Here is an 18153-nt window from a genome sequence, read left to right on the forward strand (position 1 = left end):
AGGAGTAAATCTCTGCCGGTCATAGAAACACCACCCAAACCAGCTCGCTTTGCACAGGTGACACACACACTCACACACACGCACACACGCACACACACACACACACACACACACCTGCGCGCACACACACACACCTGCGCGCACACACACACACACACGCACACACACCTGCGCGCACACACACACACACCTGTATACTTACTGGCTCTTCTCTGACTCGGCGGTTTTTGGATGATCTTCATCGGCTGTCGTTTCTCTGTGTGGAGTTTGCATGTAGGCGTGGTAACACCTGGCTGACGTGTTCACAGACACGCTCGATGACAACATCGTCTGACGCCCTCTCTGCTCTCTGCAGGTCGGTCCGGCTCTCGACACCTTCAGGGACCAGGAGACTCGTGTGCGGGCGTTTGGGGCTCGTCGCTCCAGCTCTCAAACCCAGCGCTCAGTTCTGAGGACCGCCCGTCATGAAGAACCTGGTGGAAAACGGGTGGAGCCACTCTGAGGATGTTTTCAGACAAATGCAAATAAAAGATGAAAAGTTCTCACAGCAAACCACATGTGGTGAGAGAGGAGTCCCCCAGGGCTCTGTGCTGGGGCCCGTTCTGTTCTCCTTAGAAGTCAATGCTGATGATACTTTTCTGTTTCCAGATAACTTGAATAAAATGTTGAGCTGTTTCTGGTGATCGTCAAACCAGAATCGTTTCACAGAGCTGAGGTAAAACCCTCGATCTGAGTGTTGAGTACTGGAAAAGAAGCCAGCTGTTCGTCTGTGAAGACGTTTTAAAAACAAGAGCTATTATCCTCTGTGAGACACTGCCCCGCCCACCGTCCTACAAGGACCAGAGGTCACCAGCCCTGATCTGATCTCAGGACTGCACCATAGGTGGCTGATAGGTGGTGTCATAGGCCACCATCTCAGTTTAGTGTCCTCCTTTAGTGCTCTTTTTAACAAGTTCTCCTTGGTCCAAAATGTGAAGACCAGTATCTGCAATGAGTGACCTTTGACCTTTAGGTGCAGGTGTACAGGTATAGTTTGGTCCATGTATATTTGGACAATGGCAAGTTTTGTCTTTTTAGCCGTTTACTGAAACATGTTCCAACTACAGTTATATAAATCACATGGACGTGTCGACTGTCGGCTCTGGTTTGAGGGAATCCACATCCACACAGAGGGTTCAGGGTGCAAGCCACTCGTAAACCCCACGAAGAGAAAGGCTAGACGGGACTTTGCAGTCAGCACAGCTCTGGAGCAACATCAGCCTCTAGGAGAATGATGGAAGAGAAAAGGAACAAAGCACACACAGCATCTGTAACACACGGGGAGGCGGCGTGATGGGCGTGTCTTTCAGTGCCAACAATGAGTTTTCAACCAAGAATCACAAATATTTTATTTTCCCCCATTTCATTTGTCTGATTACTTCAGAGCGCCTGACGTAAGGAGGTCGTGTCAAACATGTTTTAGTTCCAAACATCGTCTTTTTGTTTAACCCTCTGGATTAAAGCTGTCTGCGCTCTAACTGCGTCATTTAAAATCCACTGTGCTGATGAACACAGCCCACAGCAGAAAAAGTTGTGTGTCCACATACATAGCGCTGACTGTCAGTGTTGTTCTGCTGTTGGAGGGTCGGTGGGCTCCCCTGCCAACTGCCTCGTGTTGGGGTGGAGAGCTGAAGACGCCTCGTGGACGACTAGGAGGGCAGAAGGGGGAGGAGGACAGGAGGAGGAAGAAGAGGAGGACAGAAGGGGGAGGAGGAGGAGGACAGGAGTAGGAAGAAGAGGAGGAGGAAGAGGAGGACAGAAGGAGGTGGAGGAGGAAGAGGAGGGCAGAAGGAGGTGGAGGAGGAAGAGGAGGACAGAAGGGGGAGGAGGACAGGAGTAGGAAGAAGAGGAGGAGGAAGAGGAGGACAGAAGGGGGAGGAGGACAGGAGGAGGTGGAGGAGGAAGAGGAGGGCAGAAGGGGGAGGAGGACAGGAGTAGGAAGAAGAGGAGGAGGAAGAGGAGGACAGAAGGAGGTGGAGGAGGAAGAGGAGGACAGAAGGGGGAGGAGGACAGGAGTAGGAAGAAGAGGAGGAGGAAGAGGAGGACAGAAGGGGGAAGAGGACAGGAGGAGGTGGGGGAGGAAGAGGACAGAATTTTACATGAAAATGACGTCAGAGTCAAACTAACGCGTTTCCGGCTGCTGTGGCTCCACACCTGCTTGGTCAGACTCACCTGAGTCCGGGCGGAGATGGAGGTGTCCGCCTCCGGCTGCTCCGGGTACCGGATCGACTCTCTGCTCTCGCTCGGGGCGCTCCTGCCCCGGGCAGACCCTCCGGAGCTCAGCCCGGGGAACAGCAGCGGCTGCTCGGCGCCTTCATCCCCGTGGAGGGAGCCTGCTCCCCGGCTGGAGCCTCCGCTGCTGCCCGCACCGCTTCAGCTGCGCTCCGCCTGCTCCTCCTTCCTAATCCGGGACATTTTAGCGGACTCTCACCCGGGACAGGTCTACTCTGAACCGGGACAACCCGGGCCGGAAGCCGAGCCATTCCGGTCCGGACAGGATGAAGATTTCCAGGATAAAAGTCTCAGCAGCTCATCTTCAGACAGCGAAACAGGTAAAAACAGAGAAAAGAGTTTAAAGAAGGAGAAAGTAAAGTTTCAATCAAAATAAAAATGAGAATCACGCGGATTTTATTTTCATTAAAAACATCAGAAGGTTATTTTCTTCTTTCAACGACCAAGAAACCAAAGATATTTTTCACTCGTGGACAGAAATAAAAACCAGATGAATAAAGTCAGTGAAACAGAGAAACAGTCTCGTTATTACAAACCTTTTGTGTTTTAATTGAGAGAAATCAATCTGAGCGTTCATTTACTTGTTAGTCGAACTGTTTTAAAGCGAAAATAAAGTTTCTGCGTTACGTGTTTTTCTCATTTTGAGACAGAAATGAAATTCATAATCTTAAAGAGTCTTTATCATAACTTCTAATCGGTGATCGGGGTGTTGATGATGATCTGTGAGTCTCATTAATCAGTGAAAACAAAGCAGCCTCCTGCCCGCTGACTCTGGGTCTTTTATTTTAGAGGACCTGCGCTTCTTTCTTTCACTCAGTTGAAACCGTGACTGATGGAGTCACGGGTGATCCTGCAGGAATCACGTGAAGTTAAAAAAGCAGCTGTGCACTACTTTACATCCCTGCTCTGTGTTTGTACTCAGGTACAGCTCATGCACGATGTTTAATCAGAGAGGATACAGCAGACCTGAGCAGTTTTCCAAAATAAAAGTTAAATCCAGGTTATTGAAGCTTATTGGTCAGATTTTATAATAATGAAACTCGGGAAATGTCACCAGAGTTGTTGTTGTTTGTTTGTTTGTTTGTTTGTTTGTTTGTTTGTTTGTTTGTTTTTGTGACCCATACAGAGAAACACAGCTTCATCAGCACCGAGTAAAAACACTGATCACGCAGGAATCTCCGTCACGGCTTCTGAACCTTGAAACCTTTAACCGGCTCCGGTCGCAGTGAGCTGCCGCTGGCGCAGCCATCAGACCTGCGGATGGTTCATATTTTTGTCTTTGCTGCACAGTTTGAAACGCGGCTTCGTTGTTTTGTGTTATTATTGTGTATTTTCAGGGTTTTTGTTCAGCTGCTAATCACAGCAGAGCTCCCGTGGGTGTGGGTCACATGAAAGCACCGCTAAAGTCATTTAACTTAAAACATTGTATTTGTTCATATTTAGCTTTAAACGTTGAAGCAGCTCAAACCTGCTGACTATGACTAACGGCCGTCATCACCGTGGTTCATCATTAAAGCTGTGACGCTTACCTCAGTACAAATGATTCTCTGACCACATTATCGTCATTTCAGTTCATCTTTTTTTGTAAAACTCAAAATCATATCGTGGCGGTTTCATTAAACTTGGCACGCGAACGCGAGCACATGTGATCACGTGATTCAAAACACTTTTAATCTGACAGCTGTGACGGAGATAAAATCATGATTGGAATCGTTTAACGAACAGCAGGCCGGGGTCGGTTCACTCTGCAGCCTCACGTCTGATACTTGGATCAGTTTCACACCACAGACACAGACTGTGGTCGTCCCTCGGGTAAGAACAACGCAACAATCTGATAAATGCTGTCAATCAATGTTCGCTTTTTTATTGATCACTTTCATCTGCTGAACCTCGGCTTTTAAAACAGAAGCTGAATCATAATAAATGACTATCATGAATGAGCTGTACCTGGTTTTTCTGTCGCCGACCAATCAGCTTACAGGACTAATGTGACGTCATTCCTACCTCAGTGCAGAGCGCCGGCTCCGACTCGGTGACGTCACGCCTCAAGAAACCTCGTAAGGCACGGACGGCGTTCAGCGACCAGCAGCTGGCGAGGCTCGAGAGAAGCTTCCAGAAACAGAAATATCTGAGCGTCCAGGAGCGCATGGAGCTGGCGGCTTCGCTGCAGCTCAGCGACATGCAGGTCAAGACCTGGTACCAGAACCGCAGGTAAACACACACCTGGTACCACAACATCAAGCAGATTATTGGTCGTCCCGGTCCTGGACTCGTGGTTGGTCATTATTTTGTTTTCTTCTTTATTAAAAAACTCTTTAAAGTTTACTGACATGAAATTTGAACCTGATCACATGACCGCGATGTGAGCGCAGACTGTGATCATCTCAAGGACGAACGCCGCGGTGACCCTGTGAGCGAAAAGCTCCGCAGCCTCAGTCTGCTCCAAACACTCAGTTTGTCATAGTTTTTTTCTACGCTCCAATCTTTGTGATGTCATAGAGGGGGCAGATACCCTGCCCACTGTTCTGTTAGTGAGGGGCAGCCAATCAGATGACAGCTGTCTTGAAGGAAGACAGAAGTTTCAGTAGAGGCTGATGTGTTCTGGGCGTTAAAGCCTGTTACACAGCTGGAGGAACATCTGCTTCCTGTCTGCAGGTTCTGATCCAATCGGGTCGCCTCATGTCTGCTGCAGTCTTTACGATCATGTAGACTCACGTGTGTAGGGTTGCCAACTCCCTGAAAAATAAATAAGGGACACCTCGTGGCCAGGGCCGGGCGACCCAGTTGTCTTCACCCTTCCCAGTGTGGTAGCTCTTTTTTTGTGTGTGAAATTATTTTTTTAACCATTTGACTTGAAGTTGATTTAAGTAGATGCATATTCTATTCTTTGTGATATGAACACATGTGAAACAAATGATCATTTAGCCATTTATTTTTAGCTCAAAATGACAACATTAACACAATAAAACAGGTCTCCTTCTTAAACAGAAGCCTGTCATGCTTAACTTTTGAGAATATAAGTAAATCTTTCTTTAAAAGAACTTTGTCCTGCTTAACTTAAAATAATAGAAAACAATAGAAAGAAAAACATTCTTGTAACAGTGCACATTTAGTGCATTTAGTACAATCGGCTTCAGTTGAAATATTATTTCAGCTTTTCTAATCAGCTGCTCCTGTTTGTAAACCCGCTTGTTCCCATGATTACGCATCATAACTCATCATCATTATTCATCTATGTATTACTTTTATGTATTAGTCATCAATTTGTTGTAATCATCTATCCTTGCAGTTGTTTATTACACAAAATAAATTATATTATCACACTTCTGGCCACATAGCGCTGATATTCACTGCACATGCCCATATTAACTTTTTCCAGCCAGGTGTTTTCCTTTTCCCATTCTTCCCTTTCTCTGAGGGGAACAAACATTGCTGCTCTAACGCTGGGCTCACACTGTGCGGTTTTTGGCCCATTTTGAGACGATTTTTGAGTGATCAGACCGATTTTGGCCTTCATCGTGCGTCATGTAGTATACGTGGGGTAACGAGAAGTGATTAACACCTCACGACCAGCTCCCGATCATCAATCGCTCGTGAGGGTGTCACCACAGCCGCTCACACTGCTCATGCGCAAACGTAAACGTCGGTGAAAAAGACGGAGCAGCACGGCAGTGCAGCGTGTGATCTGGACACAAGCGATGGAGGCACAACTTGTAGAACTTTGGAAAGCTCATCTGAGCCTTTTCGATGTGGCCTCACAAAATGATCACGACCACAACAACCGTGAAAATAGTTGGATCTACACTGCTGCTCAATCACAGCTGCCTGATCATGTTTTTCATTAGCAATTTAGCAAAGTTGATGTGGTGGTGTGTCTGTGTGAGTGAAAGACGGAGAGAGCGAGCGACAGATTTTCTGTTATAACCTTCATGTTATGGAGGCACAGTGTGAGCACTCAGGTCGCATCAGAGCATCGGGCCGTATAGTGTGAGACCTGCATCGTGACCTACCAACTTCTAACCCCTGCGAGTCAATCGTGCAGTTTGAGCAGGTGCTGAATAACGCGACTGAAAAAATCGCACAGTGTTTGCCCAGCTTTAGGTGTACTGTCATCCGAGACTTGCACCGCAGTGTCAGCGTTTGTTTCCCTGTTGGCCATGCTTCTTGTTGTGGTCATCTGTTGTCTTCCGGTATTTTCTCCGTAAGCGACCTTTCCTCGACCAATGAGATGAGCGGTAATCTGAATTGTCATACTCGAATTGTCATAAGTGTGCTGTCAGCTCATTGGTCACAAAGCAGGAGAGGGGCTGGGAATTGTGTTTTCAAACAAAGCGTTAATTCCATTAACATTTATAGACTACTTTTGATTCTCACTGTATTACGGGACAAAGTGCGTCCCTTATTAGCTCAATACGGGACGTGTACTTTTGTTTCTAAATACGGGACGATTCCGTATTTTAAGGGACGGTTGGCAACCCTACACGTGTGCTCCGGATGGAGGGAATTTTACTGCACATGTGCTGACACGTGCTGATTGGTTCAGGTCCAGTCACGTGACAGCAGACTGGGGTAAGGTGTGTTTGCGGTGAGTAACGTGCGCTTTGTTTTTCCCGGCAGGACCAAGTGGAAGCGTCAGTCTGCCGCCGGCTTGGAGCTGCTGGCCGAGGCCGGCAGGATGTTCCTGCCCACGCACTACCTGTACCCTCCTGCCCCGCCCACAATGAACCTATACCTGTATCGAAGCCACGCCCACCAACACCACCCAGCCCCGCCTCTGCTACCCCACATTCTCACCCACACTCAGCCCCTTCCCCACTGACTAGGACTGGTTCCCTCAGGAACAAACTGCTGTGGCGGTGCCGGGGCTCAGGAGGCGGGGCTCAAGCAAGGAAACAACAGTGACGTTCACGTCTGGACAGCGAGTCCAGGCAGGAGTGTAGAGCCGTGGTCGAGCCACGAACTTCTCTGTGCGTTTCTGTAGCTCTGACTTCGGTTTTTACATTTTCAATAAAGAAAATAAAGATTCTCATTGTTGTTTTCCTTTGATTCAAAGTGAAAGCGATGGCTCTGATTGGTTCCCAGGCTTGGTTTACAGCAACTCTGTCTGGTGAGCAGGCGGCACTCTGCTGGTTCCGACTGGGACGCACCTCCCCATCCTCCTCCTCCCAGCTGCACCTATGAGCGGCTCTCCTCTGAGCTCCTCGCCCCACCTCTAAGGCTGAACTGGCTTTGTTCCAGGAAGTAACCATATTTGGTCAAGAGCAAAATTTAAACCTCAATACAATAGAGCCCCCCCCCCCCCGTGAACACTGAAGCGTTGTCACGAGGATCTCGTCTGCTTTGCTTCAAAAGTGAAAACAGCTGGAAGAACACATCTGCACACAAACATCTGCACACAAACATCTGCTTTTATTAGCACGGGTTCATGTTGGGGATGCAGTACGGTGGCCCCTAAGGACAAATGACACAGGTGCACAGTCAGGAACAGGGCGGGGAGTCGGGGGCGTGTCCACGAGCAGCACTCGGGTTTCAAACTCGCAGCTCGGAGCGACAGAAACGTGCGTGAAGTGGTGAGGGTGGAGCGGTCTGATGGTCGTTATTCTGAAACTCAAAAATCTCGTCACAGACCGACGAGTGCACCGGCCAACCAGCCAAGGCAGGAGGAGGAGCTCGCTCACACGTCAGCATCAATCACATCTTTCATATATTGACCATCGCCTCAACTGCTCAACATCAGACTCTTCTTCATCACTCCTCCTCCTCCTTCTTCTTCTTCTTCTTCTTCTTGGCGTCTCTACTCTCCAGCCCGCTGGAGAACTCTGAGCAGATCAGCCGGACCTCCCTCTGACCAAACCTGAGACACAGAGAGGAAGAAGGGCGCCATCAGCTCGTCGTCATGATAACAAGAACAGTATTAGTTTTATAATCAGCTTCTTTATACATGTCACACGCACACACACACACACTCCTGAGTGGACGGCGTGTAAACGCCATGTGTGACTGAGGGGACCCACTTTGATTATGTACAAGCGTGTGTGTTTGTGGCAGTCATCACAGCAGGACCAATGAGCACGAGCACACACACGCACGCACACACACGCGCACGCACGCAAGCACACACACGCACGCACACACGCACGCACACACCGTGCTGCGTCGAGGCCTCGCCTGAGCGCTTTTACTGTCTCCATCTTTGTGTTTGAAGGCGTTCGTGCTTCCTTCGCTTACACGAAGCGCGTCGGGGCCGTGTGCTGACAAACGGCCTCACAGCTTCTGGGCTGATACGCCCTTTGACATCCTGACACGCTGTGTGTCTGTGTTCTCGTCTAGAAGGCGTTGAGCAAACGTTTGCTTCAGCGATGGAGTGGTGGAGGTGAGCGTGCGCTCAGCTGGTGACTGCATCACTTCAAACAGTCACACCTGCTGGTCCAGGTGTGCAGCGGGTCCATCCCGACTCTGTGTGTTTAAATTAAGGTTAGAACCCTCGGCTGCACAGTCCTCACTCACCTCTTCTTTCCAGTCAGCTTCTTCTGGTTCTGGTTCTTGGTCGGACTCCCGGTCTGCTTCCGGGCCTGGTTCTGGTTCTTCCTGTGGCTCCCGGAGGCCCCGGGACCGGCGGCGGCAGTCAGACCCTGCGGAGCGTCTCTGAGGCCAAAGCTCTTGGCGGCGTGGCCCAGGTGGAGCGAGCGGATGTGGAAGATGTGTTTGAGGTGAGCAGGGTAGGTGGTGTACGCTCGCAGGAAGGACTGCAGTGCTGTTGACATCACAGTGACAGGTCAGCCAATAAAACAGCAGCACGTTCTCCTCACTCTCGTCACGTTCTCGGCGTCGTTACCTTTCTTGGCAGCCTGTAGCGACCGAGCGTCCGCGTGGACAAAGTTCTCAAACTCAGTCTGAAGGACGGTCGCTCGCTCGCGGACTTCCTGCTCCAGAGCTTTGGACGAACTCTGACAGGAAGAAGAAGAAGAAAAAAAAACACGTCAGACTCAGCCGTGCTCCGGAAATCTGCCGTCTGCGCCTCGAGCTCCCTCGCCTCAGCGCTGGAACGGTTTACTAAAGCACCACATGTGACCAGCGTGGTGCAGCGCCCCCCGCTGGGCTGCGTGGTCTGTGATGTCACTCATTGCTCTGACCCGTGTTAAAGGTGAGGACTTCAGACTGGGGTCGTGGGAGGGGCTACTGTAAGGTGCAAACCTGCTCGTCACAGCGCTGCTGAGCACGTGTGAGCTGTGCAAACACAAATGATTATTTTTAGCTGCTGCGGGTCGAACGTGCGAGCGCTCACGCCCCACACTGATTTATTCCTGTTTACTCCGACAGGGAAGAATCCAGAATTTTCAGACTGTGTTTGATTCAGCAGCTCTGCTCCCGCATCAGCACGAACATCGTCCCCACGGCAGCGTGCGAGACGCGCCCACGTACCACCTGATGTCTGCTCAACAGATGTTTAAATAAAGGTCGACGTGGAGAGAGAGGAGCTGAAATCTGTTCTGACAGCTACAGCGTGACGACACAAGCATCAGGTCGTGGCAGGTCACGCGTCATGGAAGCGGAAACATCAGAGGCTGAACCTGCTTCACACACGCCGTCACCACGGCGCTTTTGACTGGCTGACAGGAGCGACTTTAAAGCGGCGCACAGCAGGCGGTCTGGGCCGGGGTCTCACTCTCTCAGAGTCTTAAAGCTTTTTAAAAATACTACAAGAGCCTCATTAAAAACACAGCGACACACACAGGGGGATGGCCCGGCCGCCCCCGCAGGCGGGCTCCAGGCAGAAACGACACGCTTCCTGTGTCTGGAGACTAACGAGCAGGCTGGCGCCTCCTCGTCATCAGGGCACGATCTGCTCGCCGCTAAACACACCTTGTTCTTTAAGCACAAGCGGTGACCTCCTGCTCACGCTCGCCTCACAAAGCTGCGGCACCAGTCGCTAAGCCGATACCGGCTGGAATGGGCTGGTATCGGCTCGGACTGGTTGTTATGGGCGACCAGCTTCTGAAGCAGGTCTCAGGTGGAGATCGTAGCCGCTGCGTCACTCAGCATGCCCTGCAGCGCGCTAACAGCATCAGAGCTGATGGAGTCCATGATGGGAGCCTACATTCAAAAACGTCAAAGGAGGCGCCGCCTGCTGGTGCTATTCAGCTATTGCAAGTTACCAGAGTTTACTAGTAGGCGGAGCTTGAATTGCTCAAGATAAAAAATGGCAGAAATAAAAAACAAACAAAAAACATTTAGTGTCTCAGCCAATCACATCTGATCACCAGCCTCACCCGCAGCCACCTGACAGAAGTTTTCGGAAGTGACCTACCTTGCTATGGTACTTGCCCCGCCCCTTGTAGACATCATCGAACATCAGACTGGACAGGATGTCCTGCAGCTTCATCTCTGATAGGCTGAAACACAGTAAGCCCCACCCACATGGTTAAAACCAGCACAAGTGCCACCCAGCATGACACTGCACGTCAGCAAACCTGATGTTGTGATTGGCCAGCTCAGTGATGAAGGCGGTCTCAGCGGGGGTGAGGAAGAGGAGGCTGCTTCCTCGCGCTCCAATCCGAGCTGTACGTCCAACGCGGTGAACGTACTCGGCCGCTGCGGTGGGAGGAGTGTACTGGGAAAAACCAAAAAGGTTATCAGTCATGTCCTGCTCGCTGATTGGCTAGATACATTATGTAGGTGCTTACGATCTGAGCCCGTTTATTCTGCACGCTTCCTCCTCCCCTTTGCGACACCTCTGAGCAATTACTTCAAAATTATTTCTGCATAAAGCCCCTAGTGGACATTACAGGAACTGCAGTGCTTATATAAGCCAATGACTCATCATCAGACTCGTACAGACCAGGAAACCTGGGTTAGCGTACTTGTTTACAGACCCCGTCTTCTGCTGACAAACGATTCAAACGACAGGTATCCGCCCCACACATGACCTCACTGCAGAGCTGCCACCAGATTGGCTACATCCACAAACCCATCATCACAAATTATTAATAAAGGCTCATCATCTGGAATCACAAGCCCTGCTACCCAACCATAACTCTTCCAGTCGTGACTCTCACTCATGCCATCCTTTTCAGACAAAATAAATCACTCGCTGCATCCTTCTGATTCATTCGATAACATAAAGTCACCTGAATAATCCAGGTGACCTGGGGCAGGTCCAAGCCCCTGGCTGCCACGTCCTGAAACAAAGAGCACACAAAGGAAGTTTACGGTCGTGTCCAAATTCATGGGCTGCTTCCTCCCGTCACAGCGACGCGCCGAAGGCCGTCCAAATTCGTAGACTCCTCTGAATGCAGCCGACAAATGCGTCCTCCTTTTCCCCGAATTTGAAGGATGGGTCGGGTGTGTCCAACAATGGCGGCCGCTACTAAGTTTTAAAATTACTCATACTAATCTTTCTGGGTCACAAAATAAACGTTTAACATATTTTCAGGCAAGAAAGTAGTTGTGTAAACTTCAAATATCTGCTCGGTTTATCAAGATATCGCATATTTGCAAAAGTGCTTCGACGTTTTCGGAGACGTCTGTTACCCACCAGCTCGACAGCGAGCCGGGAGCTCGAGGGTCACTGATGCGGCCGAGAACGGCACAACTCCCGGCACATCATGTTCAGATCACCTTCGCTACTCGGGTTAAACGTGATATATGAGTCACTTATACAACCTAAAAATGTTATTGTTGGGCTTTTTTCAGTGTTTTGTTTGTTCCTGAGTAAATCGGTTTGGCTGAGATTAAAGTTATTAGATTAGATAAAACTTTATTTATCGGGTGGGTTCCTCCTTGGTTTTCACACAGCTGATTAAGCAGAAGTGTGAGATGGTCGAGAGTTTCCTCCAGTGTCCTGTTATATTTTAGACAGCAAGGAGCAGACGGCCGAGTTTATTAAAAACTCCACGAGACAGCGGTGACGCAGATCTGAAGGCTGGACCGTCCCATTTCACAGCCGTTTACTTCCGGCCTGCCCGACCTTCTGAGGACCCGGCCCACGTAGACCGCGAAGGCCGGGTCCTCAGGAGGATGCAGCCCTGGAATTTGGACACGACTTACATATGTATTACATATATGTACAGTCATGTGTTGCGTTTAAAATACAGTCTGCCCCCTGGTGGTCACAGCGCACACTGCAGGTTAAAGGATACCGACCGTACAGAGCAGCACTCCCGACTGTGACGCCGAAAACTGCTGGAAGGCCTCCGTGCGGTCCTGGTGGGGAAAACAAACACGCATTTAACACTGAGAGGCGGACAGCAGCAGAAACGGCGGCAAAACGGCAGCATTACCTCCTGCTTCATGTTGCCATGGAGACGCAGGAACCTCAGCGGAGGTTTGTGATTGGCTGAGGGCCTGGAGAGCACAGCGGTGAAGAGAGAGTGAAGGAACTCGACGGCCTCGCAGCTCGAGATGAAGACGATGAGTTTGTCGTTCTGAGAAAACTGAAAGGAAAACATCGAGGACCAATCAGATTTTAGCTTTCCTTTTTTCCTTCCTGCCTTGTACTTATCGTTATGACCACTTCCGGACTGTTCACCTTGCATTTGTCCAGTATGAAAGCAGCCAGGCAGACCAGTCTGACCTTACTGGGAACCACCACCACAAACTGCTTCAGAGCCTCAGGCACAGCAAAGCTCTCTGATTGGCTGGCTCCTTCGGGGTCACATGTTACAGCGGAGGTGGTGGTGAGGTCAGAGCAGGGAGCGCCAGACACGTGGATGCTGACCGGGTCGTTTAAACACACGTCTGCTAACCGCGTCACACCTGAAACACACAGAGGCGGTTATACTGCCCTCTACGGGCCGACGGAGGAACTACAGGAGGGGCAGCACAGCGGTGGACTTGCCATTTGTGAGCGTCGCAGAGAGCAGCACGTTCTGTCGGGCTGGTCCCGCAGAGTTCAGGCTGTTTAATATGACCGTCAGGTCCTTCTCAAAGCCGAGGTCCAACGTCCTGAACGCACACATGGACATAAAATTAAGTCCACGCTGCAGGAGGGCGTCGATCAAAGGGAATCGGAGTCAACTACGCCTAAGAGTTACCGATCGGCCTCGTCCAGGACCAGCCAGCGGACGGCGCTGAAGGCGATGCTCAGGGTGTTTTTGATATGGTCCACCAGACGTCCAGGAGTCGAAACCAGGATGTTGATTCCTTTACGGATCCTGAAGACAGAATAATATTGTTACGACAGCATCGCTTCAGACGCCACAGAGCAGCTGAGAACAGACTCCAGCGGCTTCACATCTCTAAAAGCCTGGATCTGAGCTCTGCTGAGCGCCACACAGCTTTGCTCTTTTTCCAGAGCTGACGAACGAACGTGCTTTGTGATCAAACCTGGCCTTCTCCGCTTTCCTCTTCTCTCCTCCCATCAGGACACCTGGGACGATCCAGGTAAACGGCTGCAAAGAGAGAGACACACCTGAGAGCGACTCATGCAAAGCTCTCGTTTCTCTGTCAGCTGCTGATTTCTATATCCACATGCGAAGCAGGAAGTTGTTGGTGCTACAAACCACAGCAAGCACACACCTCTGAAAAACGCAGAGCTGGGGCCGTGAAGTGATTAGTGAATTTTCAGAGCCACTGATTATGGTGAATATTTGGACTTTGTGCTGGGTTGGTGGGACAGCCGCCCCTCGGGGGTCTATACTGGGACCCAGCCCTGCTTGTGGATCTGTGCTGCCATATTCTCTGCACGACTACGCTGATGCATTTTCTGTAAATGCAGTGAAGGATTTCCATAATCACCACATCCTAAGCACTATTTCATTCTTACAAAATGAACGTGGCCCACAGTGACACTCACTGGCTGACCCCACGCAGTGACGCGAGCACTTCCCGAGGCGTCCGGCTGTCATTCCTGCTCCCGTGTGGACGTCAGGAAACCCACCGCTGTGCGAACATCGACTGCAGCGCTAAGCACACTTTGCTTGGCTCGTCCACATGTCGGCCGTTGCAGGGTGGTAAGCTACGCTGCACACTTCCTTCATTACTTTGGTCTCTGACGTTGTGCCGCATTCTAACGTTTGACTGTGTTTGGTGGGTTTGTCGTGTCTGTGGTGGGACCGGAGCGTGTCCATGTGACAGAGGTAACAACTCGTTTAGAATGAGCGCCTCCATCTGCTTTAGGGACTTTACCCATAGAGTACAATATGAAACAACAGCTGTGAATACTGTGTTACCTTCAGAAGCTTCTGGAAGGTCTGGAAGGTCTGCTGGGCGAGCTGACAAACAGAAGAGCCAACCTTCAGCGTGTGAACAGGAAGTCACGGATGACACTACAGTGAAACGTGCTAATCTGACCGAACCTCTCTGGTGGGGACGATGATGAGAGCCAGAGGACCATCTGACCTGCTGACCTTCGGCTGAATCGACTGAAGACTCTGGACCAGCGGGACGGCGTAGGACAGAGTTTTACCTGCAGACACGTTTGGGTGGCTTTCATTAGGACATGTTGCTAAATGACTTTCCTCACAGTGCAATCTAATACAAACCTTCTTCCTCGTTACAGAGAGTAGTTCTGATCCTGTACGTTCATGTTTGAACATGTGACCTTCAAAAACAACACGACGCTGCAGGAACTAAACTGGGCTGCATCGATATGCACGTACGATAAACACCCACAAAAGGCCCGCAGACACACACATTAACAAGCCCTGACTCACCTGACTCAGGAGGTCACCTGGACACCTCCTGAGTCAGGTGACGTGTTTTATGTCCACCCAGAAGGAGACCCTCTCACCTGAGAACACCTCAGTGTGACTGATCGACCCACAGAGACCTGCTGTATCAGGTACGACAGGTGACTCACCTGATCCTGTCTGAGAGCGGACCACAGCATCGCGTCCCGCCAGGAGAGCTGGGATTGTCTGCTTCTGTACACTGCGTAAGTATTTTAAAAAACAAACAAAACAACAACATTGCAATGTCCCTTTGTAGAGTTTATACGTTGATCAGGTCACAGTCAGGTGTGTGTGTGTGTAAAAACCAACCTGGTGAGTGTAGAAATATTCATGACTTTGTTCAGAGTGGCCACCTAGAAGACAGAAACAGCCAATCAGAGCAGCTGACAATGAAGCAGCGATGCTGAACGTGAGACAGACGAAAGTGTGTGTGTGTTACCAAGTGAGGGTGCAGGTCGAGGTCTGAAAACGAGTCGGAGGTAAAAATCTTCTCCTTCAGCTGAGCGATGGCTGGTCTGAAGGAAAGAAGACTCCAAATTATTGATTACTGATCACTCCGGAACGTTCTGCAGTCTGAGCCAATCAGAACCAGCCGAGAAGCTGGTTCAATGAGCCAATCGGAGGCGGAGCTGCACCTGTGGATGTCTGGGATGTCAGGGTTATGTTTGAACAGTGAGGAGGTCTTGATGCCGCCACGTCCCGTTTCCTTCGCTCCATCCTTCTTCTTCTTCTTCGGGGTCCCGTCTGTCCCGTCACTGGGTGGAGCCTAAAAAATAAAGACAGTTCATATGGTGACCCCTGTGGTCATGAAGGGAACTGCAACCTTTATTCTGTGGCTCTCTGCAGTTGCCATGGGCGAAAGCTGTAACTAAGAAGTGAGGTTAGCAGGTTAGCAAGCTATGATGACATGAAGGCAGCTTCCCCTGTTAGATCACCATGGTAACGGCTTCTGAGCACATCACCTGGTTCAGAGTTTGTGTTTAAAATCCACGTTCTGATTGTGTTGCTGCCTCTCAGTGAGACAATGTTGCCCACATGAATCAGTCACTAACCACTGAATCAGCTGTTCCTCTGATAACAGTGGGCGGAGCTCTGCTGATGCTTTTCATACAGAAGAAGAGTGAACAGGCTGAAAGCTGAAGGGCTTAACAGAGACAGCGGTTTGGATTTACTGAGCCGGCTAACAGAGGAAACCTGGATCTGCACCTGCAGGCTCCTCCTCCTTTGCTGCCACCTGCAGTATGAAGGAGCTCCTCCTCTTCTCTGCTTTCTGCGGCACCTCAAAGTCACAGAAACATCAAATGAACGCACTGAGAGAGAGACAGAGAGAGAGCTCACCCATGGCTGCTGAGCCTTCTGACGTTTCCGTTTGCGGGATGGCGGTGATGACGTCATGTCGCTGGAGCTGTTCCGACACAACTGTTCATCGGAAGATGACATCATCAGAGGTGTGCGTGTGTCCACAAACTACAGGTAAACACAGAGCTGTGAGTCACTCTCACACCAAACTCCATTCACAAACAGTTTGAAGAAGAGCTTCTCTTATTGGTTCAGCTGCGCAGCAGTTTACCTTCAGTCACGTGTAAAACAGCTGTGAATTAGGCCCACGAGGAGCTTAACCCACCACAGAGCGGCGTGTTTAAAGTTCGACACGAGAGCGCGCGGCTGCTACCGTTGACCTGATGCTAACAGAAACTTCCGGTCTGCGAAGACCTTTCAGATTAAAAGAAAAAAATTAAAAAGAGGAAAACGAGACATAAATACTCACTGTGAAACTCTCCACACGTACAGACACGCGTGATTAATGCTTCCTGCTACCTCACAAACCCCGCCTTCTCCGCTCAGCAGCTGATTGCGTGGACATGCGCAGTAGCGTCATCTCATTCCGGATACACACTCTAGTAATAAGGGAGACTGCCTGCGTGTAAAAAAACACTGACATACTTTGGATGTTATTATAAACATTTATATCCTTAAACTATTTCAGGGAGTCAATCAGAGGGAGGAACATCCTGCTGTCAGCGAGAACACTGGAGGGTCGGGCGGGCGGTGCAGCAGGTGTGGTTTGAGCCTCCAAGTCACACTGCAGGTGAGCCTGCAGGGAGTGCAGCTCCGGCCTCCTCCAGCAACACTACTCAGAGATTCTATTCTTTCCTTCAGGGTCCGCCACAGCGGACCATCTCCATCGCTCGCAGCATCCTCGTGGCTCTGCCGTCAGAATGGTTTCAATAACTTCCCCGCTCAGCTCCAGAACCTGGTCCAGATTCTCAAGGAGAAACTTTCCTCCAATCAGTGCCGTCAGGTGGACTTCATGGCAGGAGGAAGAGGAAATGAGGACAAACTGTCCATCATCCATCAAACGTCCCCGTTCCCTCCTGCTCCACGTCCTGTTGTCAGCAGGAAGGCTTAAAAATAGAGCTGTCAATCAAACGGCACGCCCGGCCCCGCGGGGCCTCAAACCGCCGCGGCGGAGGATTAATTATAGTCATTTACCCAAATCACCGCTTTGAAACGGCGGCGAGCGTCTGAGTGAGGTTTCAATCTCGACTTCAGAGGTAAACGGAGATATTTTAACATGAAGGCGTCCTAAACTGTGATTACTGCTCTCACACGGGAGGAGACGGCAGCGAGCTGACAGAGACGTCAATGGCTGTCAGTCACGCCGAGGCCGCCGACACACACCGCCATCAGAGTACTGATACACTACTGATGCTACTGCATAGTAGTCAAACTATTACTTGGGCGACCGTGGCTCAGGGGGTTGGGAATCGCATCTGTAACCGGAAGGTCGCCGGTTCGATCCCAGGGCTCTTTGTCCTGGTCGTTGTGTCCCTGGGCAAGACACTTTACCCTACTTGCCTACTGGTGTTGGCCAGAGGGGCCGATGGCGCGATATGGCAGCCTCGCTTCTGTCAGTCTGCCCCAGGGCAGCTGTGGCTACAACCGTAGCTGCCTCCAATGTGAGAGTGAATGAATAGTGGAATTGTAAAGCGCTTTGGGTGCCTTGAAAAGCGCTATATAAATCCAATCCATTATTGTACTACAATGTACTGATGCTCGTAGTACTGAGCATGCTCAGTGCAGCTGAGTGAAACTGTTGTTGATCTGTGAGATCAGCTGACTCGGACACCCACAGGTGCTCAGTGTGTGTGTGTGTGTGTGTCACAGTCGTGCTCAGGTTTCCCCAAAACTTCCGTCTTTATTTGTTTCT

At 50.3% G+C, this 18153-nt stretch overlaps 3 protein-coding genes across 11 annotated transcripts in view; 2 read left to right on the plus strand and 1 right to left on the minus strand.

Annotated features, from left to right (window-relative positions):
- cfap77 (cilia and flagella associated protein 77) overlaps positions 1-675 on the plus strand; it is an 11146-nt gene extending 10471 nt beyond the window's left edge. For all 4 annotated transcript variants that reach the window (XM_004571629.3, XM_076891260.1, XM_024804357.2 and 1 more), the window contains 2 exons: positions 1-57; positions 356-675. The exon at positions 1-57 is cut by the window's left edge and continues 45 nt beyond it. In XM_004571629.3, the coding sequence (XP_004571686.1) occupies positions 1-57; positions 356-502 (204 nt within the window). In that variant the 3' untranslated portion in view covers positions 503-675. The remainder of the gene's footprint in view (positions 58-355) is intronic.
- A 95-nt stretch (positions 676-770) lies between these two features.
- barhl1a (BarH-like homeobox 1a) lies at positions 771-7297 on the plus strand. The gene is made up of 3 exons (XM_004571628.3): positions 771-2591; positions 4281-4482; positions 6889-7297. The coding sequence occupies exons 1-3, from the start codon at positions 2228-2230 to the stop codon at positions 7088-7090; spliced, it is 768 nt and encodes a 255-aa protein (XP_004571685.2). The 5' UTR covers positions 771-2227; the 3' UTR covers positions 7091-7297.
- A 364-nt stretch (positions 7298-7661) lies between these two features.
- On the minus strand, positions 7662-18132 carry ddx31 (DEAD (Asp-Glu-Ala-Asp) box polypeptide 31). 6 transcript variants are annotated; one of them, XM_024804359.2, is made up of 21 exons: positions 16761-18132; positions 16513-16655; positions 16281-16409; positions 15578-15708; positions 15382-15457; positions 15252-15295; positions 15071-15141; positions 14568-14677; positions 14442-14483; positions 13597-13661; positions 13305-13424; positions 13109-13215; positions 12800-13026; positions 12552-12704; positions 12415-12474; positions 11400-11450; positions 10743-10882; positions 10580-10664; positions 9107-9218; positions 8779-9025; positions 7662-8125 (listed from the first exon to the last, which is right to left on the minus strand). In XM_024804359.2, the coding sequence occupies exons 3-21, from the start codon at positions 16383-16385 to the stop codon at positions 8020-8022; spliced, it is 2052 nt and encodes a 683-aa protein (XP_024660127.2). In that variant the 5' UTR covers positions 16386-16409; positions 16513-16655; positions 16761-18132; the 3' UTR covers positions 7662-8019. The 6 variants fall into 6 exon arrangements, with proteins under 6 accessions (XP_024660127.2, XP_024660128.2, XP_024660129.2 ...); XM_024804360.2 differs by having other exon boundaries at positions 16732-18132; XM_024804361.2 differs by lacking the exon at positions 16513-16655 and having other exon boundaries at positions 16281-16361; positions 16711-18132.
- Positions 18133-18153: the final 21 nt, after the last annotated feature.

Source organism: Maylandia zebra, linkage group LG12 (assembly GCF_041146795.1).
Source record: "Maylandia zebra isolate NMK-2024a linkage group LG12, Mzebra_GT3a, whole genome shotgun sequence".
NCBI classification, from domain to species: Eukaryota; Metazoa; Chordata; class Actinopteri; order Cichliformes; family Cichlidae; genus Maylandia; species Maylandia zebra.